Source organism: Camellia sinensis, chromosome 7 (genome assembly GCF_055761805.1).
Source record: "Camellia sinensis isolate YWXY chromosome 7, ASM5576180v1, whole genome shotgun sequence".
In the NCBI taxonomy this organism is placed as follows: Eukaryota; Viridiplantae; Streptophyta; class Magnoliopsida; order Ericales; family Theaceae; genus Camellia; species Camellia sinensis.
In genome coordinates, this window is record NC_138967.1 from 93,746,355 (window position 1) to 93,773,589 (window position 27,235).

Below are 27,235 nucleotides of genomic sequence, written 5' to 3' on the forward strand. Positions count from 1 at the left end.
AAAAAATTACATATTTTAATTTTTCAAGCATATATATAAAATAAAAATAAATTACATATTTGATTTTTTCAAGTATAGAAAAAGAAATTACATATTTGAAGCATTACAAACTGAAGCAATAGAATACTTACAGTCAGAGCAATTAGGTGTCAATAGAGAATAATCCGAAAAGTTTCTTCTGAACAACAGAAAGTTATAAAGCAACCTGCAAAAAATATAAACGAAGGAAAATAATAGTCAGTTTTTCTCTCCAACAAATCGATTAACAATTTTTTTTTTCTTTTACTTTTTAATGAAGAAAATAAAAAGTGTAAGTAATAATGGTACACACAAAATAACAAAACAGGAACCCATATTCTTGGAACACTTGCAGTAAAAAATAAATAATAAACCCCCCCCCCCCAAAAAAAAGGACTACTATTTTTTTAAAATTTTTTTTTGAAATAAAACAATTTTTATGAACATTGAATTGTTGTTAAGAAAAACACACACACAAAATTAGGCAATCAAACAACCTAATTTTTTTAAAACATAAATTGTAAACACACAAACACAAATGTTGATATCAAAATTGATACCCCTCTCTGCAACCATATTTGACCCCTCTTGGTAACATGAGACCGGAGAATATGCTCTATATTGTCATAAAATCTAAATTGATAACCACTTGCATAAAATCTCCGGTCTCATGTTACCAAAATTCTTTCATGTTCACCTCCCTCTCTATGTACTATAAAATCTTCCCTTTCATTTGTTCAATGATTTTTTTTTGTTTTTTGTTGGGAGAAATACTATTGAAGAACATTGCAATCTTCCCTTTTATCCTACATTGTAAGTGTAGTATTGTTCATTATATTTTTATTTTCTTCAATAAAAAGTTTCATTATGTAATTAGGTTCTGTGGAGAAAAAAATATATTGATTGAGAACACTATTATTGTTTTTTTTTCTTCATTAAAAAGTGTCATTGTGTGTGTTTTTCGAAAAAAAAAAAAAAAAATCAGTGCTCATAATTTTGTGTGTTTGTTTTTGAGAAAAATCGGTATTTTCAGTATTTTCATTAAATTAATTTTTAGGTTCTTAATATTTATATGTGTTTTTAATCAAACAGTTTGACACCTACACAATTTTTAAGAGAGTTAAATAGTTTTGGATTTTTTCCTCTTTCACTTTTTAAGCTATTGTTTGTTTTTGTGTATAAATTCAGTTTTTTTTTTTTTTAATTTGATTTGTTTGTTTGTTTACTTGTGTGAGAAGAGTATTGTGTATTTTTTTTCTTCATTAAAAAGTTTCATTGTGTGTGTGTTTTGAAAAAAAAAAATAAATAAATAAAAAAATTCAATGTTCTTAATTTTGTGTGTATTTTTGGAAAAAAAAAATTACGTGTTCTTTGTATTTCTATTAAATTAATTTTTAGGTTCTTAATTCATATTTATGCAGGCTTCTTTGACTAATTTGGCAGCATGACGTAGTGTAAAAGAGACTCAGTAATGAAAGAAACACAAATATAAACTAAACCCAGACAACACAAATTCACATACATTATTTAGGATATATAGTTGATAGTGTAAGAATCCTAAAAGCTTTTCTGTATATTCAATTGTATCCAAGATTACAATCAGACCTTAGATTATATAGCCCTAAATCCTAAACCAAAAAGGAAAATACAAATACAATTATAATTATGTCTCTAACAGGATTTTAACACAATCATGCCTCTAATATGACTCTAATTTGTAAAACACAGGATAATATATTCTATATTCTCACACCCCCGCTCAAACTCAAGGTGTTTTAGCAGAAAACACTGAGAGTTTGCTAAGAAGAAACTGAAACCGAGCGGTAGTGTGAGTCTTGGTGAAGAAGTCCGCAAGTTGCAAAGCCGAAGGGATGAAAGAAAGTGAGATAGAGGCACACTGCAGATGTTGGCGAACAAAGTGACAATCAATCTCAATATGTTTCGTCCGTTCATGAAAGACAGTATTGTGGGCAATCTGAACAGCACTGCGATTGTCACAATAGAGAGAGGTCGGAGAAGACTGAGAGACACCCAAATTAGACAAGAGACAACGAAGCCAAACAATCTCAGCAGTGGCATGAGCCATTGCACGATACTCAGCTTCGGCAGTAGAGCGAGCAACAACTGATTGTTTCTTACTTTTCCAAGAGATCAAGGAATCTCCAAGAAACATACAGAAACCAGATGTAGACTTGCGATTAGTAACATCACCGGCCCAATCAGAGTCAGCATAAGCCACCAAGTCCAAAGAAGAAGTAGAGGACAACAATAAGCCCTGAAAGATGGTACCCCTAAGATAGCGAAGAACGCGAACCAAAGCAGCCCAATGGGTAGAGCGAGGAGCAGAAACGAACTGACTAACCACATGAACAGCATAAGCAAGATCAGGGCGAGTAACAGTCAAATAAACTAAACAACCCACAAGCTCGCGATATAAAGTGGGATCATCCAGAGGGACACCATCAGTAGAGTTAAGCTTCACATTAAGCTCAAGAGGTGTATCAGAAACCTTAGTATCAGTAAGACCAGCACGATGAATGACTTCATTAGCATACTTAGCCTGAGACAGAAAATAACCCTTGGGAGAAGAAGCAACCTCAATACCCAGAAAATACCGTAATGGACCCAGATCCTTCATTTCGAAGGTGCGAAAGAGATGCTGCTTGACCTCAGAGATAGCAGAAGAGTCTGAACTAGTGATAATCATATCATCCACATAGAGCAAGAGAGAAACAAAACCAACCGAGGTATGTCGCAGAAATAAAGCAGAGTCGGAAGCAGAAGGATGAAACCCAAGCTTGGTAACAGCAGTCTGAAATCGATCATACCAAGCACGAGGAGACTGCTTCAGACCATACAGAGCACGCCGAAGACGACAAACCTGACCAGAGGGATGGTGAAGGCTCGAGGGAGGACGCATGTAAACCTCCTCAGTGAGATGGCCATTAAGAAAAGCATTCTTAACATCCATCTGATAAAGAGGCCAAGAACGAACAGCAGCAACAGAGATCAAAGTACGAACAGTAGTCATTTTGGCAACAGGAGAAAATGTCTCCTCATAATCAATACCATATTCTTGAGAGAAACCTTTGGCAACCAGACGAGCTTTGTAACGCTCAAGAGAACCATCAGAATGAGTCTTGACTTTGTAGACCCATTTGCAACCAACCAGGTTTTTATCAGCAGGCAAAGGAACCAACTCCCAAGTACCAGTTTTTTGTAAAGCAGACAACTCATCCTCCATAGCTTGAACCCAATGAGGATCTTGATAGGCCTCCTTGTAAGACTGAGGTTCTACAAAAGAGTGAATAGCAGATAAAAAGGTACGATAGGAAGTAGAAAAACAAGTATTAGACCAACCCAACTTGTTTGGAGGATGACGTGCTCGAGAAGGATATCGGTGTGCAGTAGGATCAAAGTCGTCAGAAGCAGAGAGAGCAGCAGCAGGGGCAGAGACAATCGGTAGAGAAGGAGCCTTGCGACGAGAATAAACTAGCAACGGAGGAGGAGAAGAAGCCGAGGGAAGAGAAGAAGCCGAAGAAGGAGAAGCAGCTAGAGGTATAAGAGGAGAAGATGGAACAAGCTCAGGAGGAACAATGGAGATGTACTCATCGGACGAGACCTCTGAAAGAAATGGGTCAATGTGAACCAAATCCTCTTTGGAAACTGGAGCAGTGAGAGGGAGAAGCTGGAAGTAAGATAGACGTTCAAGAAAGGCAACATGACGGGAGACATAAAGACGACGGGAAACAGGGTCGTAACACCGATAACCTTTCTGAGTAGGACTATAACCCAAAAAGACACAGAGGACAGACCGGGCACTAAGTTTGGTCCTATCTTTGCGAGGAAGAAGAACAAAACAGGCAGACCCAAACACACGAAGGAGGGAATAGTTAGGAATTTGGGAGAACAAAGCCTCATAAGGAGACCGACCGGAAAGAAGGGGAGTAGGCATGCGGTTGAGAAGAAAAGTAGCAGTAAGAACTGCCTCTCCCCAGAATGGAGCCGGAACTGAGGCAGAGAGAAGAAGAGACCTAGCGGTCTCAAGAAGATGACGGTGTTTACGCTCGGCTCAACCATTTTGGGCAGGTGTATCTGTACAAGAAATTTGGTGAATGGTACCCAAATTGGCAAAATACTCACAGAACTCATTTTTAAAATATTCTCCACCCAAGTCAGACCATAACACTTTAATTGTAGACCCAAACTGAGTAGTAATCATAGACTGAAAAGTATGGTATATCTGATAGAAATCGAATTTATGAGTCATAAGATAAACCCAAGTGTAACGGGTGCAGTCATCAACAAAAGACACATAGTATGCAGAACCCCCTTTGGTGAGAACAGGAGAAGGGCCCCAAACATCAGTATGAACTAAAGAAAACGGTGTATCAGATATAGAAGTACTTTTACGAAAAGGTAAGGCTAACATTTTGGCAAGTTTACACCCCCGACATTCATCAATTTGACTAGGAGAAACTTTACCCAACAATCCTGACTGAGCTAAAGACCGTAAGCGATCAACAGACAAATGACCGAGACGAGAATGCCGTAAGTAAAACTGACTCGACTGAGAATCTAATTAAAATGAGGAAAGGGCAGCTGGAGAGGTGGAGAAGGGGAGATGCAAGCTTTCAACCACATAGAGATCTCCAATTCTACGGCCGGTCCCAATCTGCTTCTTGGACACCCGATCCTGCACACAACAGATAGAAGAGGAAAAGATAACATCAAAACCAGACGCATCAAGTTGACTGATAGATAACAAACTAACAGATAACTGAGGAACATAAAAAACAGAAGGAATAGTAACAACAGACATGGCAGAGGGTAAGACAGACCCAACAGATAGAACAGACATACCAGATCCATTAGCAGTATTGACGGTAATAGGAAAGGGAGGAGGAGTACAATTTTAAAGTAATGAGAGATAGGGAGTCATATGATGAGAGGCACCAGAGTCAAAAAGCCAGACAGACGAAGAGATACCTGAATAAGACCCAAGCAAACCTGAAGGAAGAGATGAAACAACGAAAGCATATGGAGATGGCTGGAAGGTAGACAATATATGCTGAAGTTGACTAATCTGAGCAGTCAAGGAAACCAAGTCAAGATCAAGAGTCGGAGCAGATGCAACATATGCAGTGGGAGGAGCCCGGAAGTGATTCTGAGATTGCTGAAAAAATGAGGTAGGCTGACGTCCCTTCTTGGGACAGTGGTACTTCCAATGGCCCTTTTGATGACAGAAGGCACACTCATCAAAAGCCAGAGGCATCGTAATAACTAGAAAATTGAGGGGTTAAAGTGTAATAAATCCTATATTCAACAAAATAGCCAAAACAGGGGTCGAAGGGTAATACACAGAAATCTGATAGGGGTAAGACCAATAAATCCAAAACCATAGTGTAATAATCAGAAGAGTGTTAGATCTGAATGTAAAATATAAAAACCACTTTTTTTTTTTTTTTTTTTTAACCCTGACCCACAAATATGAAGTCGAAAGAAAGAACCAGAATAAAGAGAGTAGCAGCAGCAGAACATAGAGACAATAGTATGGCAACAAACTCTAAATGAAGCAATCAAACTATCTCCAGCAAAGTAGGGAAGACAACGAAACCAGTAAACCAAACCAAAACAGCAACAGAACTAAGGAATTGAACTTCTGTTGCGGCAAAAACAGCAATCAAGCCCACCAAACCAGTCCACAATGAAACCACGAAGAGAGAGAGAGAGCATCAATGGAGTCACGAAGTGGAAGGAACAACTAGACGATCACGAAGAAGAGAGGGCAGTACCAGACGAGCTTGCTGAACAACTCGAATGGGAATATCTGCAACCTGAGGCTAGTTCCAAACACACCCAGAAGCAATTCAGCAGTCGTGGGACACTGTGGCAGTCACTTGACACTTACAACATCAACGTCTAAGGTTAGGCTTAAAACCTAGCTCTGATACCATGTAAGAATCCTGAAAGCTTTTCTGTATATTCAATTGTATCCAAGATTACAATCAGACCTTAGATTATATAGCCCTAAATCCTAAACCAAAAAGGAAAATACAAATACAATTATAATTATGTCTCTAATAGGATTTTAACACAATCATGCCTCTAATAGGGCTCTAATTTGTAAAACACAGGATAATAAACACAGGATAATATATTCTATATTCTCACAGATAGCTACTCACAGATCAACAAATCATTAAAAGCACATATGAAAAAACAAACATTTGAAAAAAGAGCACTGATAAAACCAAAAAAAACACAGTTAATTAAAATTAGAAAATTTAAAAGAGGTGGTGGTGCTTCTTTCCTCGTACACTTCAAAACAAACATATGAAAAAATGAAGTTTTTGTTTTTAGAATAGTTACAAATATGATAAGGGACTTTACTGCCATGTCTTCTCCATTATCCCTTGTGTGAAAATAAAGAAAATGGCAGAAAGAAAGGAAGGGGTGGTGATTGAAAAAGAAAAGAAAAAATGGTTGTTGTGCCAATTAATTGGGTGGAGGAATGAAGACCCCACAACAGACGAACGAACCCAGAAACTGTTTTACTTCAATTGAACAGTGTTTGCATGGAAGAAGCCACAGAGTGTGAATCGAAGATACACAAAAGCAGTTGATAAATCACATGGGGATATCCACCCATGAATCTATGATAATTGAAAGTGAGAGAGGTTTGGGAAGAAAAGAAAATTACATTTCTCTTGGTTCATATAACATGCTTGGATTAGCAAAAGATGAGAGAAATGGAATGAATTGGGGAAAAAATTGAAAGAAACTCATTTCTCTTATAACTTTTATTTTGAATCTCTCCAAAAGTGAATAAATCTGGAAAGGAAAATAAAAAATCAATAGAACACCTATTTTTTCATTTTTTCATAATATCAAAATTGTCCCTTTAAATATAGATAGAAGAAATAAAAAACAAACACCTAAAAATGTTATTTTGATAATATAAACCAAATAAGATAGGCGAGAAATCTTTCTCTTCTATTTCATTTCCATTTATCCAAACAAAAGGCCAAAGAGAGAGAAAACATAAACTTTTCTTTTCCACTCACATACAAAGTGTAAAACAGAGTAGAAACCAGCAGAGTAGAAACCAACAAAAAAGAGCATAGTTTTTGGATATAGAAATGCTTACCAAATTAAAAAGGGAAGATCACATACACACTGCAATTGCAAGAAACCGTGCCTATGTATACCATCCAAAACAAAACTATATCATTCTGTTCTGGAGAGGTTGATAATGTGGGTGGTTGTTGTTGTTGTTGCGGCGGCAGTGGTAGTGGAAGTGTGCTAGTGTTGGGGAGAGGAAGCGAGGCAGAGGAACACTGCAGAGATCATGATATTCACAGAAGATGAGCAAGCTCCTTCGATATATGTTACTGTTTGAAATTGTCAAAAGAGAAGAGAAGAGAACTTACCAAGGAAGACGCAAAATGTAATTGAAGGAAGAAGGTGTAACTGCTTTAGACGTGAACTTTGAGAACAGAACTTTCAGAAGACAACTTACCAAGAAAGATGCAAAATGCAATTGAAGGAAGATGGTGTAACTGCTTCAAACGTGGAGAGTGAGAAGTAGGAGGTGGAATTAGTGTTTGAATTTATCATTTTAACCCTAATTAAAATTGATTTAAGTGTAAGAACTTAAGATCATTTTAGAAGAATTGAGAAAAGTTTTTAGGAAAGGCTTCATGACACCAAAATTGGTATTGGCTTTTAATAATAGAATAGATAGATATTCTTGTATACGTGAGAAGCGACAGACAGCTTGAAAGAAACCAGATGAACTCCGTTTCTACGTTTCTGGCTCTCCTAATCAACAAAATTCTTCTCGTCTCTCTCTCTTTCTCTCTCTCTCTCTCTCCCTCTCTCTAAAGTCTAAACTCATTCTTTGGTATTGTTTTCTGTACATCGTTGTTCTTTGAAGCCAAAATGGTTCTATAGTTTTCTTCTGGGTTCTGCTTCTAGGTTTTGATTTTTACCTAACGTAAGTGCCTCTCCTTCAACTTTTCTATACTTTCTCACACATATATGTATGATTTTTTGTGTTCTTTCTCAACTTCTATGTCTTGATTTTTGTTCGTTAATTCAGTTATTGATTTTTTATTTGTATCTATCTATGATGATATTATAGAGTGGTAGTGACTTTTGATTGTTTGTATTGAAATCTTAACATGAATGAATTGGCGGTGGTTTTCTCTCTCTCTCTCTCTCTGGAGTTTTCTTTGCTATAGATTGTATTCCGTGAATTTCTGGTTGGGTTTGGTATACTTTTTCTTAGAAACTTGCAAAAATTATAGTTTGGGGTGAAAGCGGAGGAGGTGGCTGGGGTGTTGAGGGCGATGAATGGTGATAAGGCACTGGGTCCGGATGGGTTTACAATGGCTTTTTTCCAATATTGCTGGGAAGCATTGAAGGCGGATGCAATGGCAATGGTGGAACCGTTTTTTTAGTCTGGGCAGTTCGAGAAGAAACCTTGATTGCATTGATTCCGAAGGAGGTGGGTGGAGTGTGTATAAGTTATTGGCTAAGGTCTTGGTTTAAAGGGGGTAATGTCACTCACAAAATGCTTTTGTAGAAGGGTGTTAGATTTTGGATGCAGTATTGGTGGCTAATGAGTGTGTTGGTTCTCGTAGTTAACAAGGGCAGGCAGGAGTCATCTGTAAGTTGGATATTGGAAAAGCATATGATAATGTAAATTGGGAGTTCTTATTGTCTGTTTTGGAGAAAATGGGTTTTGGGGGCAGTGGAGACAGCGGATTCAATTTTGTATGTCTACGGTGTGGATGTTCGTGTTAGTGAAACTGAATGCCAACAGGTTTTTCCTGGACTTTTTGGGGCTCGCGACAAGGTGATTCGGTACCCCCTTAGTTGTTTATTTTGGTTATGGAGGCATTGAGTAGGCTGTTGTCTCTGGCGGTGCAAGGTGGTTTGTTGGAGGGTTTTATGGTGGGATTGGCATTTACGTCATTCGTTGTTGTTTTTTTATATTTTGTACGCCGATGATGCGCTCATCTTTTGCAGGGCTAATGCTGAATATTTGGGGTATTTGAGATGTGTGCTTCTATGTTTTGAGGCGGTGTCAGGGCTTCGGTAAATTTTAAAAAGTTAAGTTGATTCCAGTAGGGGATGTGGATAGGGTGTCAAACCTGGCAGCTATTTTGGGATGTAAGGTGTCAACCTTACCGTACTTGGGTTTGCCGTTGGAGCTTCTTTTTAAGGCAAAAGGGGTGTGGGATGGCATGTTGGAGCAGGTTCAACGGTGATTGGTGGGGTGGAAAAGATAATATTAGTCTAAAAGAGGGAGGTTGACCTTGATAAAGAGTGTCTTGTCGAGTGTTCCAACCTATTTTATGTTAGTCTACGTGATTCCAATATCAGTGGAGCATCGGTTGAAGAAGTTGCAGTGAGAAATTTTATAGGACCGGGGGGCGGGGGCGGGGGGGAGGGAGGTGTTTTGATATCATTTAGTGGATTGAGATCGGATTTGCATGCCTAAGGAGGTGGGTGGTTTGGGGCTTTGGAGACCGGTGTTGTTCAATTTGGCCTTGTTGGGTAAGTGACTTTGGTGCTTTGTGTGGGAGAGAGAGTGGTTGTGGCGTCAGGTTGTGGTAGCCAAATATGGGGTGGGGAGGAGGGAGTGTAGTTCAGGTGTGGTGGGGTTTCACATGGGCAGGGTTTGTGGAAGGGGATATGGCTGGGTCGGGGGGAGTCTTTTAAACAGGTTCACTTTTCGGTGGGGTGTGGGGATAAGGTAAGGTTTTGGCATGACAGGGGGTGTGGTGAGGAACCTTTAGAGTTTTCGTTCTCGTTGAGTTTTCGTATTGCTGTTGATTGATAGGCGTTTATGGTGCCTTGTTTTGCTAGGAATGAGGATTTTGTAGTTTGGGACATTAGATTGTGTCAGCAAGTCCAAAATTTGGAGGTTGGGTAGTTGGTGGATCTTTTGGGTCTTCTTTATAGTGTGCAGATTGGGGTGGGGGGGTGGGAGAGGATTGTCCAGTGTTGTGTTGGCCGCCGGGAGCGAAGGGTGTTTTTTGGGTCTCTTCGTGTTACCGAGCTTTGATTGGTGGTGTGGGTGGGGCGTTTCCTTGGCGGAGTATTTGGATTGAATGCATTCCATCTAAGCCTTTTTCATGTGGATGGCAGCCTTAGACAGAATTTTGACAATTGATACTTTGGTTCGTCGTCAACACATTTTAGTGAACTGGTGCTGTATGTGTCAGGGAGATGTGGAATCTGTTGATCACTTGCTCATTCATTGTTCTATTACCTACCGTTTGTGGGTTCCGCCCCCCCCCCCCCAAACCCATCTTTGGAGTGGCTATGGGTTCAACCAAAGGGTGTGCTGGATGTTCTTCGGAGTTGGGGTGGGGGTTGGGTTGGGAAAGCAGCGCCAGAAGGCTTGGGCACTTGGTCCTTTGTGCTTAATGTGGTTGATTTGGTTAGAGTGGAGCCGATGTACTTTTCAGGCTGTCACTCATCCCGTCCCTTGGTTAGAGAATAGGTTATTGACAGTTTTGTACAGTTGGATTATGGGAAACTTGCATACACTAACTTAAAAGTGTGAAATTGAAAACACAAGGGCAGTACAACCAATTTAGACTTATTGAAATAAAAGTTTTATAGCACTCACTGAAAAAAAAGTAAATTGATTTTTAAATTAATACCCAACTCCTAAAGAATTGTTTCTCACCTTCCTTTGAACTTATGTATAATATGATACTAAAAATTAATATTATTGTATCTGTACCCATGTTTCAAAGGGTTGCAGCCATGACAGAATGTTTATCCCTTGAATGCGAAATGGAGCTGCTGATTGAACCATTATTTTGCCGGATTGTTAGATTTACTAGGAGTTTGGTAGTCCTGAAGGCTTTTTTTTTTTGGGTTGTTGTCAGTCGAAGAAAGCTGATCAGTGAGTTATGTGATAGCTTATGTCATTATATGTAGGCCATGTTTGTTTGGGCGGACTGGATTAGCATTCCCATGACTAATAGTTTTAGGATTATGAATCCGTTGGATTATGTATCCTATCTTAACTAATAGTCAAGTTTAAAATAATTAGTCCGTACTTCAATTGTTTAACCAAACATCGGATTAATAATTTTACTGGACTATTAGTCCAATCCCAAGTTCATGTCCATCCAAACAAACATGGCCGTATTGCTTCTCAAACCAGGGGAGAATGTGTGTGGGTTTGGAATCCTTTGGTCTTGCTGTGGTTGTGTTTGTTCTTTCCATAAATCTGAAAGACAAAAAAAATAAAAATAAATAAATAACTAAATAAATACAAAATATAAATAAATAAATATTAAAACTCTGGCAAGTAGACAATTGCTTTGTCAGGTTTAAAATTTTTTTACTAGCTATTTTTTCTCTAAAATGTGGTGTTTTCTTTCTTTGGCTCTTTGTGTGTGTGTTTTTTGTAGTTTATTTACTAGTCAAATTTACATGCACTAGGACAATATGGTCAAAAGGAAATGATATTTAACCAATTTACTTCATTCAATCCTTGATAAAGTTTCAATTGAATTTATGCAGTTGATTAGTGCCATCATGATGTTGGGGCTGGATAATAACATTACTACACACATTTACAAGCACTCTCAAAATATGATCACTACGGATTTTAAAGGTATAACCTGGGTTGGAGATATATACCAGAAGTTTGAAACCCTGTGCTTGGAGTTGGAAGAAGATATGTATCGGGTAAACCTATATTTTTTTGCTGCATTTCAGCTAAGGGAAGTTCCTGTTGTTTGTTCCTAGTGGTAGTACAATTACAGCTGTTGTCAGAACACTCTTTTCCAACCTTCTATTACTATCACTTGCTCCGGGCATGCTCTTTTCATGAGATGATTTTTCTTTATCATCTATTTTCCTTTCCCCACAAGTGGGCTAAATATTATCCTTTGTGGAAACATGGTCTGTGTGTCTGATATGGATGCATTTAATGTGATATGTATTCTTGATAGTCACAAGTCTGACCATAGATGGTCATTGGAATTGGCAAACTTCTAATTATAATTTAAATTGATATTTTTGGCAGGACACAGTTGAATATGTTGAAGACCAGGTGCAGACAGTTGGTGCAAGTGTCAAAAAGTTATACACTGATGTCTTACAAGATTTGATTCCTCTATCTTCTATAGATCCTGTCAAAGTAACTGTCGCTGATTTGTCTCTGAACCCATGTACCGATTTTGGGATCTACATGAAACCAAAAGCAAGCATCAACGAAGATCGGATAAAGGTTGATAAGCAAGTTGCTAAGGATTCAAAAATGATTGCTGGTGTGAATGCGGACCATACCTCATTTTTCAGTGAACATCAAAATGTTTGTCATTTTCTGCGACCATCTTCTCTGGGCTTGATTAAAGGAAGAAGGTCGGAGTTGTGTTCAGAGAAAAATGAGGATAAAGATACCTGTGAATATTCAAATGTGGATATCAAAATAAAATCTAAGAGGAATAATCATCCGTCATCTGCAATGTCATGGCCAATCACTCCTGGGTCAAAAGATTTGATAAGGGCTTCATTGTGCCACCAACTAAGTAATAATCATGAAGCAGTATGTGACCACAAAGTTATGACATTATGCTCAGCTTCAGTTGAAGTTGCTGAAGGTCACTCCAGAGGAGGAAAATTTTGTAACAATGCTGTTAGCTCAGCTGTGTCTATTGCAGATGCTGCTATTGATATCCCAACATCTGATGAGATTTTACCCATTGAATCTTGTGTGAAGAAAGAAACAAAACTGAGTACTTACACCAATGGTGGGTCTGGTGGGTTTTCAGCACAATCAAATGGTAATGTACTTCTTTGCTGCATTAAATTTTAGTTTGTAGTCACTTCCTGTAGTTTCTGTGTTAACTTCCTGCTTTGGCAACCGCAGGCACATGTACAAATAGTGGCGGGATGTCCCCGATAGAGTTATATGCTTGTGGTGATGCACAATATATTGAATCTGCTATTGAGGAGGATGTTTCGTCTCGTACAGGTATCGATGTTTCATAGTTGATATGAAGCTTCTCTTTCTTTCATTAATGAAACTAGGAAAATGAATTTGTTGAGGTTTTGTAACGCCCTCAAAATAAACCCATAATAACCATAACATTAACATGCATTTATAAAAGAAAATGAATCATTTGAGTTAGTCATCAGAGTATTCTTATTGACAGACTTTACTTGTAACATCCTGCAACATCAAAATAAATGCCCTAAGGGCTTACATCTTTCCAAGCTAACACTTGGACACAAAAAGGATGAGTACTAACTCATTTACAAGTTAAGCCCTAGGCTTGAATGTTTACATGAAATCCCAAAAATAACAAAATAAAACATATAACTAAAGACAAGTCTTCAACATCCCAAACATCAAATCCTTCCAGGCTAAGTCCGTGGAGGTAGCTTATCACCTGAACCTGAAAATGATGTTCCCATAAAGGGTGAGCCACAGCCCAGTAGAAAAATACTAAACCAAATATAAGCATTGAATAAAGCTATAGCATTCAATAGATGGTTAATCAAGATAATCTATTTTATTATTAAACAGTCTCATAACACTAATGTCTAAGACACATTTCACTTTCCATTATTATCAACATGGCTCAGAACCTGGCCAAACTTACAACAGTGAATTATATAACATAATCACATTACTTCCAATATCAACAAAACAAATGAGACTCATGCTCATATCAAAACACTTCATACTTCCCATTTGATACACATTTTAGTGCTGTATCAATAATCATGTAAAAACACTTCAATATAATAAGCACACATAAAAATGGTGCTAATGGAGTCCATCCCCTATCTCCTCCCAAACAAAAATCCGGTTTAGAGGTCCATCCCCTATCTTCCCCTAAACCGTGGAGTACATCCCCTATCTCCTCCCACACAATATGCAAATGCAATGCTCAACCAATACACGTATTTTCAGTATTAATTCAATAGTCAAATTAATGACTTAACCAATGTGATTAGTTTCAGTTATTCCTAATCCACATGTAATGTCTACAACAATCATGACTATCCTCCACCGATAGCCCAAAACAGTTATTTCTAGACTGGAAATAAATATATCAACAATTTCATAGGTGAGTGATTTAAATCATCCAACTACACCATTTAATCTATGAATTCATCAATTTCATGAATTTAACCAAATTCCCCAATTCCCTTAAATTAATTTTACAAATTAATTAATTAATACAACTAGGGTTTTTCCCAAAATTATCTAAGTGACCTCAACATCTTAAAATACCAAAACTTAGAACAAAGCTTATAGAATAGAGTAGGAAATCCCTACCTTGAAGATCACAACTAAAATAGAGAAGATGGAGATGATGACCCAAAATCCAAAGTGCTCCAAATCCTCTCTTTTTCAGATTAAAAGAAAGATCTCGTGAAGCTCTACCTTTCTTCCAAAGGAACTAGGGTAGAAGACCACCGGAAATAGATCAAATCTTGGAGAGAAGGTAAGAGTAGAGAGAGAGACTCTCAAGGGGCGGTTTTTAAAAGTTAAGAGATGAAAAGGTAGGTCAAAAAGTGATCAGAAAAGTGAAATCACGGACTGATGTAGTCGACTCTACGCTCGAGCGTAGAAAGCCCCGCTCGAGCGTAAGACACAGAATCATGCTCGAGCGTGAAGAAAGCCGCTCGAGCGTCGATTGCACCCTTTCAGAAGTTTTGCAGGCGCTGCACCTGCTCGAGCGTCAAACTCCCCGCTCGAGCGGAGGAGCAAAAACAAGGGATCACGCTCGAGCGTAAAAACTAACGCTCGAGCGGAAGAACTGCAGAGCAAAATACTGGGAGATGGAAAATCCCGCTCGAGCGTCAAAACTACCGCTCGAGCGGAGAAGCAACAACGAAGGGCCCGCTCGAGCGTTAAAACCTCTGCTCGAGCGTGAAGGCCAAAATCTGGGCATCACCTATTGGCATCAACAATCAACCAACCTGAAACAGACCCGCCCAACACAACCTATAATTCAAATACTAAGAGATTAAAGGACAACTACAACCAATAAGTAATGACAGGATCCACGGAACCTAAGTCCGGATACAATAATCTAAAGAGAAAAGACCGGGGTCGCTATAACCTCCCCCCCTTAAAAGAATTTCGTCCCCGAAATTAAGCACAAGGTTTTAAAAATAAGTTTTCTCAAATTCCAACAATATGTTAACTCAATAATAAACAACTTGACCCAACACCGGCCATTCCATCTCTCAACTAAGAGGCATGCCACAATAAGCAAAACAAACATATATTTCAACCTGCATTAACACTATGCAATTTTCTTTCAATTTCAACAATTTTCAATATATTCAATATATACAATGTTCCATTAAACTTCCATTTCGAGGTAAGTTCCAAAATATTTCCATTAACCAAAACATTCTAAATGTTTTACAGCTTAAGACATATATAAAAAGCTTTAAGGTTTGACAATATTACAAAATCTAACTACAAGATTACAAATCATTAAACATGTCCGGATATTTCTCGCGGACTTCCAACTCACGTTCCCATGTGGCTTCCTCCACCCCGTGATGTTTCCACAAAACTTTCACCAAAGGAATGGTCTTGCCTCGCAAGACTTGATCCCGCTTATCCAAGACCCTAACCGGTCTCTCTTCATACGAGACATCCTCATTAACTACTAAATCGGTCCAATCCAATACATGTGATGGATCCGGCTCATACTTCCGAAGCATACTCACATGAAACACGTCATGTACTCCGGATAACTGCGGCGGCAAAGCTAAACGATAAGCAGTCTCACCAATCCTCTCAAGGATCTCAAAAGGACCAATGAATCGAGGGGACAACTTCCCGCTCTTCCCAAACCTCATCAATCCCCGTCTTGGTGATATCTTCAAGAAGACGTGATCACTCACCTCAAACACCAAAGGTCTTCTCCTACGGTCGGCGTAAGATTTCTGACGACTCTGGGCTGTAACAAGCCTCTTACGGATAAGCTCAACCTTCTCCGTCGTTTCCCTCACTAACTCCGGACCCAACAGAGGTGCATCACCCACCTCGGCCCAACAAACAGGAGACCTACACGGTCGGCCGTATAAGGCCTCAAACGGTGCCATACCGATACTAGACTGGAAGCTGTTGTTGTAGGGAAACTCCACCAAAGGCAAGTGCCTCTCCCACGACCCACCAAAGTCAAGAACACAACCCCGAAGCATATCCTCAAGGATCTGAATAGTACGCTCGGACTGCCCGTCAGTCTGAGGATGATAAGCTGTGCTAAAGGTCAACTTAGTGCCTAAGGCACTCTGCAAGCTCTGCCACAACCTGGCAGTAAAACGAGGATCTCTATCTGAAACGATCGTCACTGGAACCCCGTGTAACCTCACTATGTCCCGAATATATAAATCGGCCAGATGATCAACTGAATCTTTAACACGCATAGGAATAAAATGCGCCGACTTAGTCAACCGGTCCACAACTACCCAAATAGCATCACTACCCCGTTGAGTCCTCGGAAGACCCACAACGAAGTCCATAGTGACATGTTCCCACTTCCACTCGGCAATAGGCAAGGGTTGCAACAAACCCGCTGGCCTCTGATGTTCGGCCTTCACTTGCTGACAAGTAAGGCACTTAGATACGAAAGCTGCCACATCTCCCTTCATACCCCGCCACCAAAACTGGCGACCCAAATCCCGATACATCTTAGTACCTCCCGGATGCACCGCAAGGCGTGAATGATGAAACTCTCGGAGTACCTCCTCTCGATGAGACTCCGGCACAAATAGACGGTCTCGGTATCTCACACTCAGGTCGGAATACACCGTCAAACCTTTCTCAACCTTCCTACCAGAAATCTTCTCACGGAGGGATTCTATCTCAAGGTCGCCCCTCTGAGCCTCTAACACTCGAGTCACAAGTGTAGGTTGTGCAACAACAGAAAACAAGGCCGCAGCCTCAACGGATTCGCCCAGAAGCAAATCAAACTCTCCAAGTGCACCTAACATCTCCCACTCTCGGATGGCTATACTAGCTATGTCACCAACAGGTTTCCTGCTAAGGGCGTCGGCCACCACATTGGCCTTTCCCGGATGATAATGCAATTCAAAGTCATAATCCTCTATGAACTCCATCCACCTCCTCTGCCTCAAGTTCAAGTCTTTCTGTGTAAACAAATATTTCAGACTCTTATGATCCGAGAATACCTCAAATCTCTCGCCATAAAGATAATGCCTCCAAACCTTCAAGGCAAATATCACAGCTGCTAACTCTAGATCATGCGTAGGGTAATTCTGCTCGTGAATTTTCAACTGACGTGAACCATAGGCAACTACTTTCCCTTCTTGCATTAATACACAACCCAGACCCTCTCGTGAGGCGTCACAATAGACTGCATAACCCAACCCTCTCTCTGGAATAATCAATACTAGAGCGGTAGTCAGTCTAACTTTCAACTCCTGAAACGACTTTTCACAAGTCTCACTCCATACAAATTTAACTCCCTTCCGAGTCAGTCTAGTCAACGGTGATGCTAACCTGGAAAAGTCTTTCACAAACCGACGGTAATACCCAGCTAACCCCAGGAAACTGCGGATCTCAAACACACTCTTAGGCTGTGCCCAATCTTGCACTGCCTCTACCTTGGATGTATCAACAGACACTCCTTCACCGGATACCACATGGCCTAAGAATTTGACTTCTCTCAGCCAGAACTCACACTTCCCAAACTTGGCATACAGCCTATGGGCTCTAAGTAACTCAAGCACCACCCTCAAGTGTGCCTCGTGCTCCTCCTCAGAAGGCGAATAGATAAGGATGTCGTCCACAAAAACGACTACAAACTGATCCAAGAATTCCCGGAAGATCCGGTTCATCAAGTCCATAAAGACTGCCGGTGCATTGGTGAGCCCGAATGGCATTACCAAAAACTCATAATGGCCATACCGCGTACGGAATGCCGTCTTCGGAATATCCTCTTCCCTGACCCTCAACTGGTGGTAACCCGATCTCAAGTCTATCTTTGAGAAACAACGGGAACCCTTCAACTGGTCAAACAGGTCATCGATACGAGGCATAGGGTACTTATTCTTAACCGTAGCCCGATTCAATTTTCGATAATCTATGCAAAGTCTCAAAGCACCACCTTTCTTTTTAACAAAGAGGGCCGGTGCTCCCCACGGCGAAACACTAGGGCGTATAAAACCCTTGTCTAGTAACTCCTGGAGTTGGATCTTCAACTCAACTAACTCGGCTGGGGCAAAACGATAAGGTGACATAGAAATCGGCGCCGTGCCGGGCATTAGGTCAATAGAGAATTCAATCTCTCGATGCGGTGGCAAACCAACAAGATCCTCAGGAAAGACGTCCGAGTACTCACAAACCACCCTTGGCAACACAACCTGGGTCTCATCATCCTCACTAATCAAAAGGTTAGCAAGTAGCCCACTAAGCTCACTCCTTCCTCGTCGAACATACCCCGGTGGCAACACATCACCAACCCGGTCCCCCAGAAAATGAAAATACTCTCCGCTCACGGTACAACAAGTGACCCTCTGGCGGTAGCAATCAATAACTGCCCGGTACGACGATAACCAGTCCATACCCAAAATAACATCGAAACCTCTCATAGGCATAACTACAAAAGAAAATGGGATTCTATGGTAATCAACCTCTATATCACAACCCCTAACACCGTGTTTCAAAATCAATTCACCCCCAAGAGGCGACACTACACAAATAGGAGATGCCAACTGTGCTAACTCCAACTCCAAAACAGATGCAAATGCAGCAGACACAAAGGAATGAGATGCACCCGTATCAATCAAAACATTAGCAACCGAGTTGCAAAACAAGAAAGTACCTCTCACAACAGATGGAGCCGGTACAAGATCCTGCGCGGTAACAGCATACACGCGCCCAGATGACCTCTGATCAACCTGCTCACCCCTAGGAGCATAAGATTGCTGCACCGACTGAGACGATGAAGCCCCCTGATTAGCCCTCGAGGCCTGACCCGACTGAGCTGGCTGTTGACCCTAAATCTGCCTCAAACCAGATGCACCAGGTGTGCCACCCAACTGGGGGCAATACCTCTTCATATGCCCTGGCTGACCACACTGATAACACGAGAGTGGCTGACCTCTACCCTGACTCTGGCTCTGAGATCGAGCCGAAGAAGATGCTGCTCTCTGAACTCCTCCCCTCTGAGGACAAACTGGAGACTTGTGGCCCAACTGGCCACACTTGAAACAGGTAATGTCTCCCTGACTGCCTTTCCCCGAACTAGCACTCGGTACAGGAAAAGTCGATCTCGAAAAGCTACCATGAGACTGCTGGGGATTAAAACCCTTCTGTCTCCTACCATCACTCTGACTATCCTGACTCCTCTTGGAGCCCTTCTGCCCTTCCTCCTCCTCTTGCATCATGATCTCCATATGGGCTGCAGCATCAACCATACGCCCATAATCCCGAATCATAGTTCCCCCAACTCTCAGCTTGAGGCCACGCCTCAACTTCTTCTCAAACTCAATACAGCGGCGTTCCTCAGACGCCACCAATTCAGGTGCAAACCTGGATAAACTAGTAAATGCAGCCTCAAAATCGGCCACAGAAGAACTCGACTGCTTAAGCTGACAAAACTGGTCTCGCAGCTTCTCCCTAACTGCCGGAGATAAAAACTTCTCCTGGAAAGCATTCACAAAAGCCTCCCACGTACCTCCTATACGCCCCTTAGTAAACTTCCACCACTGACCCGCATCCCCCTTCAACTGGAAAGATGCCAAGGTCACTTTCAACCCCTCGTCTTCGATGCCAAGCATCTCAAACGTCTTCGCTGTCTGTTCGAGCCATTCATCCGCCTTAAGCGGCTCTTTAGGATCACCCACAAATTCATCCGGATTGGACCGGAAGAACTCCCTCTTCAGAAAGGAAGGTCCTGCATCTGCAATACCAGCCTGAGCTTGATTCTCAGCTCTGAGAATGCCTACTGACTCCCTGAATGCCCCCGCTATCTCTCGAGCTAAAGCGCCCAAAGCCTGCTGGCCTACTGGCTCGGCCACATTGGCCTGGCCAATTCCCTCCTGAACTATCGGAATCTCCTCTGGCACAGGCACCTCCTGCCTACCCGGCCTACCACGCCTACCGCGTCCTCGTCCTCGTCCTGACATCCTAATAAAGGAAACAAAGACATTAGCACATTAATAAATGTGCCAAAACTAAACACTCGCGTCCTAATACAATGGACAACAATAATTCATTCCACGTAAGCACATAATCACATAAGCACCTACGAATTTCATTCCCGGATAATGATAGTCCCAATGCGTTACTATAGTTCCGGTTGGAAGCAGCAGTGATCAAGTGCCTTTCCAACAAGACTACTAGAACTCAAGGGTCCAATCAACATCCTAGAAACTACATTCCATACCCACATAATCACATAAACATGTTATCATATAAGCATATACGTTACACTAAGTCTCTATCAAACGAGACGAACCCATTGTGATACTAATCACTTCCCACGTACCCAAAGTATTCAAACCCGGTACGCTCTGATACCAAGTTGTAACGCCCTCAAAATAAACCCATAATAACCATAACATTAACATGCATTTATAAAAGAAAATGAATCATTTGAGTTAGTCATCAGAGTATTCTTATTGACAGACTTTACTTGTAACATCCTGCAACATCAAAATAAATGCCCTAAGGGCTTACATCTTTCCAAGCTAACACTTGGACACAAAAAGGATGAGTACTAACTCATTTACAAGTTAAGCCCTAGGCTTGAATGTTTACATGAAATCCCAAAAATAACAAAATAAAACATATAACTAAAGACAAGTCTTCAACATCCCAAACATCAAATCCTTCCAGGCTAAGTCCATGGAGGTAGCTTATCACCTGAACCTGAAAATGATGTTCCCATAAAGGGTGAGCCACAGCCCAGTAGAAAAATACTAAACCAAATATAAGCATTGAATAAAGCTATAGCATTCAATAGATGGTTAATCAAGATAATCTATTTTATTATTAAACAGTCTCATAACACTAATGTCTAAGACACATTTCACTTTCCATTATTATCAACATGGCTCAGAACCTGGCCAAACTTACAACAGTGAATTATATAACATAATCACATTACTTCCAATATCAACAAAACAAATGAGACTCATGCTCATATCAAAACACTTCATACTTCCCATTTGATACACATTTTAGTGCTGTATCAATAATCATGTAAAAACACTTCAATATAATAAGCACACATAAAAATGGTGCTAATGGAGTCCATCCCCTATCTCCTCCCAAACAAAAATCCGGTTTAGAGGTCCATCCCCTATCTTCCCCTAAACCGTGGAGTACATCCCCTATCTCCTCCCACACAATATGCAAATGCAATGCTCAACCAATACACGTATTTTCAGTATTAATTCAATAGTCAAATTAATGACTTAACCAATGTGATTAGTTTCAGTTATTCCTAATCCACATGTAATGTCTACAACAATCATGACTATCCTCCACCGATAGCCCAAAACAGTTATTTCTAGACTGGAAATAAATATATCAACAATTTCATAGGTGAGTGATTTAAATCATCCAACTACACCATTTAATCTATGAATTCATCAATTTCATGAATTTAACCAAATTCCCCAATTCCCTTAAATTAATTTTACAAATTAATTAATTAATACAACTAGGGTTTTTCCCAAAATTATCTAAGTGACCTCAACATCTTAAAATACCAAAACTTAGAACAAAGCTTATAGAATAGAGTAGGAAATCCCTACCTTGAAGATCACAACTAAAATAGAGAAGATGGAGATGATGACCCAAAATCCAAAGTGCTCCAAATCCTCTCTTTTTCAGATTAAAAGAAAGATCTCGTGAAGCTCTACCTTTCTTCCAAAGGAACTAGGGTAGAAGACCACCGGAAATAGATCAAATCTTGGAGAGAAGGTAAGAGTAGAGAGAGAGACTCTCAAGGGGCGGTTTTTAAAAGTTAAGAGATGAAAAGGTAGGTCAAAAAGTGATCAGAAAAGTGAAATCACGGACTGATGTAGTCGACTCTACGCTCGAGCGTAGAAAGCCCCGCTCGAGCGTAAGACACAGAATCATGCTCGAGCGTGAAGAAAGCCGCTCGAGCGTCGATTGCACCCTTTCAGAAGTTTTGCAGGCGCTGCACCTGCTCGAGCGTCAAACTCCCCGCTCGAGCGGAGGAGCAAAAACAAGGGATCACGCTCGAGCGTAAAAACTAACGCTCGAGCGGAAGAACTGCAGAGCAAAATACTGGGAGATGGAAAATCCCGCTCGAGCGTCAAAACTACCGCTCGAGCGGAGAAGCAACAACGAAGGGCCCGCTCGAGCGTTAAAACCTCCGCTCGAGCGTGAAGGCCAAAATCTGGGCATCACCTATTGGCATCAACAATCAACCAACCTGAAACAGACCCGCCCAACACAACCTATAATTCAAATACTAAGAGATTAAAGGACAACTACAACCAATAAGTAATGACAGGATCCACGGAACCTAAGTCCGGATACAATAATCTAAAGAGAAAAGACCGGGGTCGCTATAGGTTTCATTAGTGTAAATTATTTTGTGATGATGCATGAATGAAGTTAGTGATGGAGAATTGTTTTGACCTAAAGAATGGCACTAAAGGCCATGTTTGTATCATCGATTTGGTTGAGGATTTGTGGAGAGAAGAGAAGAGGGAAATGTGAAATAAATTTAGCTTACATGTCATTCACATTTCCCTCCCCATTTCCTTTCCCTACACAAATCCCAATCCAAATATGCAGCCAAATTTTTTTTTTTAAAAAAGAGCCCAATCCTCAACTCCTGTCAAACAAAATGTGAACTCCACTAGTCTACTAGACTCGTTGTATGCAGGGAGTTGCCTGTTTCAAAAGTAGGACTGTTGCAGGGAGTTGCCCGCTCTGCCTCTACTCTTAGGGTTTTGTGTGTGCGCACATGTGTTTCTAGACTAATTCTAATTTGTTTCGAAGGCAACAAAGATATTTGACGTACTCATTCCTTCCAACAAAGATATTTGACGTACTCATTCCTTCCAAGTACATTCCCTATGCACTTGCATATGACTTGCTCTTGGATGTGACATTAGAACCTGCCATTATTTTCATGTGCATCAAATGGTTTAGACATTTGCATTGAGATGTTGATTTATGTATTGTTTCTATCAGTTTAACGTTTAAAAGGTATGATGAATATTCTTGATGTCTTTGAAATGATGATATTTGAACTTTCAGGAATGTTGCTATTTGTTTATAAGGAAAAGGGAAATTGTATATTCAATTGTGTGTTTAATATAGAAGAATTACATCAGTACTTGTAACCTAGGTTAACCCTAAAATAAGGGAATAAGCATAATTCCTAGAATATTAACAGAAATAATCAGAGGGAGGCATACGTGTTGATTGCTCTTCAAAAAAAAAAAAAAAAAAAAAAAAAAACTTTTGGTTTCTTTCAAAAAAAAAAAAAAACAAAAACCTTTGTTTTCTCAGAAACCAAACGAAGTCTCACTGGGTTAGATTACGGTTTTAAATCGAACAGCCACTTAGAACCCACAGGCAGTCGAGCCAGACGAATGAGCGCAGTAGAGAGAGAAGAGAGCGAGAGCAGCAGGTGAAGAGACCACTCGAAGGAAGGAGTAGCAAGGAGTAGCAGAGGAAAATTTGTAGATACGAATATTAAAAATAATTTTTAAAAAATATGAACCAAACAGTAGAAATTTTTTTAATAAAAATTATAATATGATGATGGAGAGAGAGAGAGAGAGAGAGAGAGAGAATAATCAACAATTTGTAGATACGAATCGGATAAAAAGATAAGTTATAAAAAATAATAAGTTAATTTCTTTTGTTTAAATATAAATAAAAAAAAGTGTAAAATATATTTTTTAATTTAAATAAAATATTTAAAAAAAATTATTAAAAATAAAACAAAATATAAATTAAAATTTTTAAAATTCAAAAAAGATTTACACCTAAAAGTTAGACAGGTCTAATATTTTTTTTTCTTTTCTTTTTCTTGAACTTGGCTAAGCAAACATATTAGAATTTTTTTTTTTTTTGGGGGTATAAATTACATTACTCTCTCTCCCTCTCTTAAGTTTTGGAGAAATATATAAGTCCAATAAAAGATAATATTATTATCTTTTTTATGTATGTTTTACCTATATTTATGATTTCATACCATCTACATTAGTTAAGGATTTTAGCCTTATAAAAGAAATATAGATATAATTATACTAAAATTGTAGAAATTATTATATATTTTTTAAATATCATAAAATGTCAGAGTCGTTTATCACTTTTTAAGCTTAAAAATCCATTACCCAACGTTTGTACAAATTATAAATAAATAAATAGGAATCTCTGGTATCCATCCATTCAAATTGTTTGTAGAAATGTCAAAGTTAGTGAGTTGTTTAACCACTAATAGACCCTGAGAAGTGGATGAAGATATCTTATAAGCTTAAAGCTAAATTAAAATGATATTGTTCGTGTAGTTTAAAATAAAAAAAAAAGTAGTATTTTAATGTCATTTTACTTTATTTGTAATGTTAAGTTGTTGAATTATGTATGTATTTTTCTATGGTAAAAATCATTTTAAAAAAATGACAACTAAAAAGTTGCAAATAAGAGAGGTACAAACTATTTAGGAACGTAAGATTGTTGATTGAATTAGTAGTGTCTGCCAAGTTTCCTTCATTCTTCCAACAGTCATATACAATTAGCAATTAATTCCAAGGTTGTTTTCTTGCTTATGAACAACATTTCCATTCAATACTCTCCATATCGCAATTTTTCTACTGTAATTAATCACAAAATTCCCACTTCCCAATAGAAACAAGTGCTAGTCAATATCTCCAGTGTGATCCGTTAGTAGCTATTGAATTGAGAATGTTTCTACATCTCAACAAGCAAACTTGGAAACATTTTACAAAGGAGTAACACATCATTATTTTCAATGCGAATTCTCTATGAAGTAGCCAACAATTCTGTCATTCAAAAATGATTAAGAATGAAACAAGGAGAATGGTTTGAGTTGTAACTTGTGAGATTGCATTTCAAAGTTAAAAAACTCAGCAAGGCCAAGTTTGACTGAAATCTAATTTAAAAGCACCTACATACAAAAGTGAAAATATTAAAAGGTTGCTACATGATGTGAGAAAATAACAAAAAAAAGTCATGACACTTAAGAAAACTAAACAACTTGGCAAAGCTTTAGAACTCAATACAACAACAAGGGTAAAGCTTTTGAAGTGATGCTTCTTTCTACACATGGCTTAAGCTTTTGAAACCACATAAAAGAGTGTTGCAATATGGATATGACTCTTTGCTGCCTCCATAAGAGTTAATTCAAGTTTATGAGTAAAACAATGAACATAATACGCACTTTCATGTTAGAACACTAGAAGAAACAATAAATTTGCTTAATACCCAAAAAACGCTCAATCACATATCCCCTACTTTCCACATATCTAAAAGAAACAATAAATTGCTCCTCCATCGATGCATCCCAAGATTTATCAAAGACAATAGAGAGCATGCCATCACCAAGTTCTCTAACAATAGCATTGGTAGTTGCAACCGCAATGGCGTTAAGAATATCCTTTTGAATACTAGGTGTTTTCAACTTAAGGTGTTCAGGAACATCTCTTGACAAAACAGCTCTGAGATTCTCATTTTGATCTGAAAGAAGTATCAAAAGCTAAAGAAAGTTTCCTTGGTTGCTTGAATCTTCAAATTCATCATGCCCATGTAATGGAATCCCTTGTCGCAAAAGAAATCGGATGCAATAAATTGATGCAGTCAATTGAACTCTATAATCACTCTTGGCTTCATCAGGTAGCTTGGAGAAAACTATTTCAATATGTTGCTTCGTCTTTTTTTTTTTTTTCTTTTTTTGATAAATGTTTCAATATGTTGCTTTTGATTCAGTAAGTACTGACATTTTCTCCAAGCTTGATTGTGAGAGCTGTTAACACCTCCCACGTGACCTTGCAACCTTTCGTTCTTCTTCCAACTTGAAAACCCATCAACAACAAAAGACTTACCACCTCCTTGGTCTCCTACGACGGGTTTAAAAAGGTAACAACAAAGGCAAAATGCAGCATCTTTAGCTATGTTATACTCCAACCTACTACCAAATTTAGCAAACCATGAAGGGTTAAACCTTCTTGATGATTGCCCGATTTTCCATCATGGAAAATTGTGATTATGAGGTTGACAAGGGCCTTTTAATAAGTACACCTTATGAACGTGTTCTCGAATGCTACGATGATAATTCGTAATCTGGGGTCATAGTCCCGGATCTTCAGGAAGGTCTAGCAAGTCGATTTCTATACGATTCTGTTTTGGAGACTCGTCATGAATTGGTGAAGATGATGATTCTACGCTTGATTTTCTTTTATAATATCACTCCTTAACTATTTTAAAACCCCCCAAAAAAACACAATAACAACAGATAGCCTATTTTAGGCAGTAGTGTGTTTCAATGAATTGTTAGCAAAACTGGAAAAATAAAAAATAAAAAATACTTTGAACCAAATATAAACATACTTTAACAGAAAACATCAAGTTCAACCTTTTCCTTTTTTATATATATAAAAAAAAATTGAATCACTACTGAAATTTTACAACAAATATTGAAGACCTTGAAGTAAAAACTAACACAATCAGTATGAAAATTAGGAAAATTGACCTCTGATGCCCGAAACTATGTAGAATCAAGTTAGGGTTCTTCAAGCTTAAATAAGGTTTTTTGAGAGAGAGATGGGAAACCCACAATTAGTCATTTTTTGATTGTTTAAGAAAGAATTTAAAAGTTTGGTTTTGACTTGTTTAGTCATTAAAAAATCATTTTTGTAAGAAACTCTCACCTTGTTTGAAAAATACTAAAAAAATATTTTTGAAGTGTTGACTTTTTTCTTTAATGAATTTTTTATTTTGAACGGATTTAAAAAGTAAAATGAAGTAAAAATAAAATAAAAATCTACTAAAAAAATATTAAAATCGCACTTTTAGCATTGATAAGACGTATCAATTTTTTAAATAGTAATTTTATCTTATAAAAATTAAAAGATATACTTTTAAAATTATAATTTTTCTAAAAGTGCAAGTCTGTTTGTATTTGGTAAAAGTGAAAGTATAATTCTGATAAGAGTACTGCAA

At 38.9% G+C, this 27,235-nt stretch overlaps 2 protein-coding genes across 3 annotated transcripts in view; one reads left to right on the plus strand and one right to left on the minus strand.

The window, feature by feature from the left end:
• LOC114285411 (receptor-like protein 7) overlaps positions 1-27,235 on the minus strand; it is a 306,773-nt gene that overhangs the window by 204,018 nt on the left and 75,520 nt on the right. The window lies entirely within an intron of this gene.
• On the plus strand, positions 11,554-23,074 carry LOC114282218 (uncharacterized). Its single transcript, XM_082878813.1, has 4 exons — positions 11,554-11,742; positions 12,083-12,842; positions 12,929-13,107; positions 22,612-23,074. The coding sequence occupies exons 1-3, from the start codon at positions 11,569-11,571 to the stop codon at positions 13,048-13,050; spliced, it is 1,056 nt and encodes a 351-aa protein (XP_082734939.1). The 5' UTR covers positions 11,554-11,568; the 3' UTR covers positions 13,051-13,107; positions 22,612-23,074.

What these genes read in the sequence shown, in the direction of transcription:
- LOC114282218 (XM_082878813.1), top strand. Translation starts at nt 11,569, where the DNA reads ATGCAGTTGATTAGTGCCATCATGATGTTGGGGCTGGATAATAACATT. An exon ending in TGGAAGAAGATATGTATCGG is followed by an intron (nt 11,743 to 12,082) that starts GTAAACCTATAT and finishes TATTTTTGGCAG; the next exon opens with GACACAGTTGAATATGTTGA. An exon ending in GTTTTCAGCACAATCAAATG is followed by an intron (nt 12,843 to 12,928) that starts GTAATGTACTTC and finishes TGGCAACCGCAG; the next exon opens with GCACATGTACAAATAGTGGC.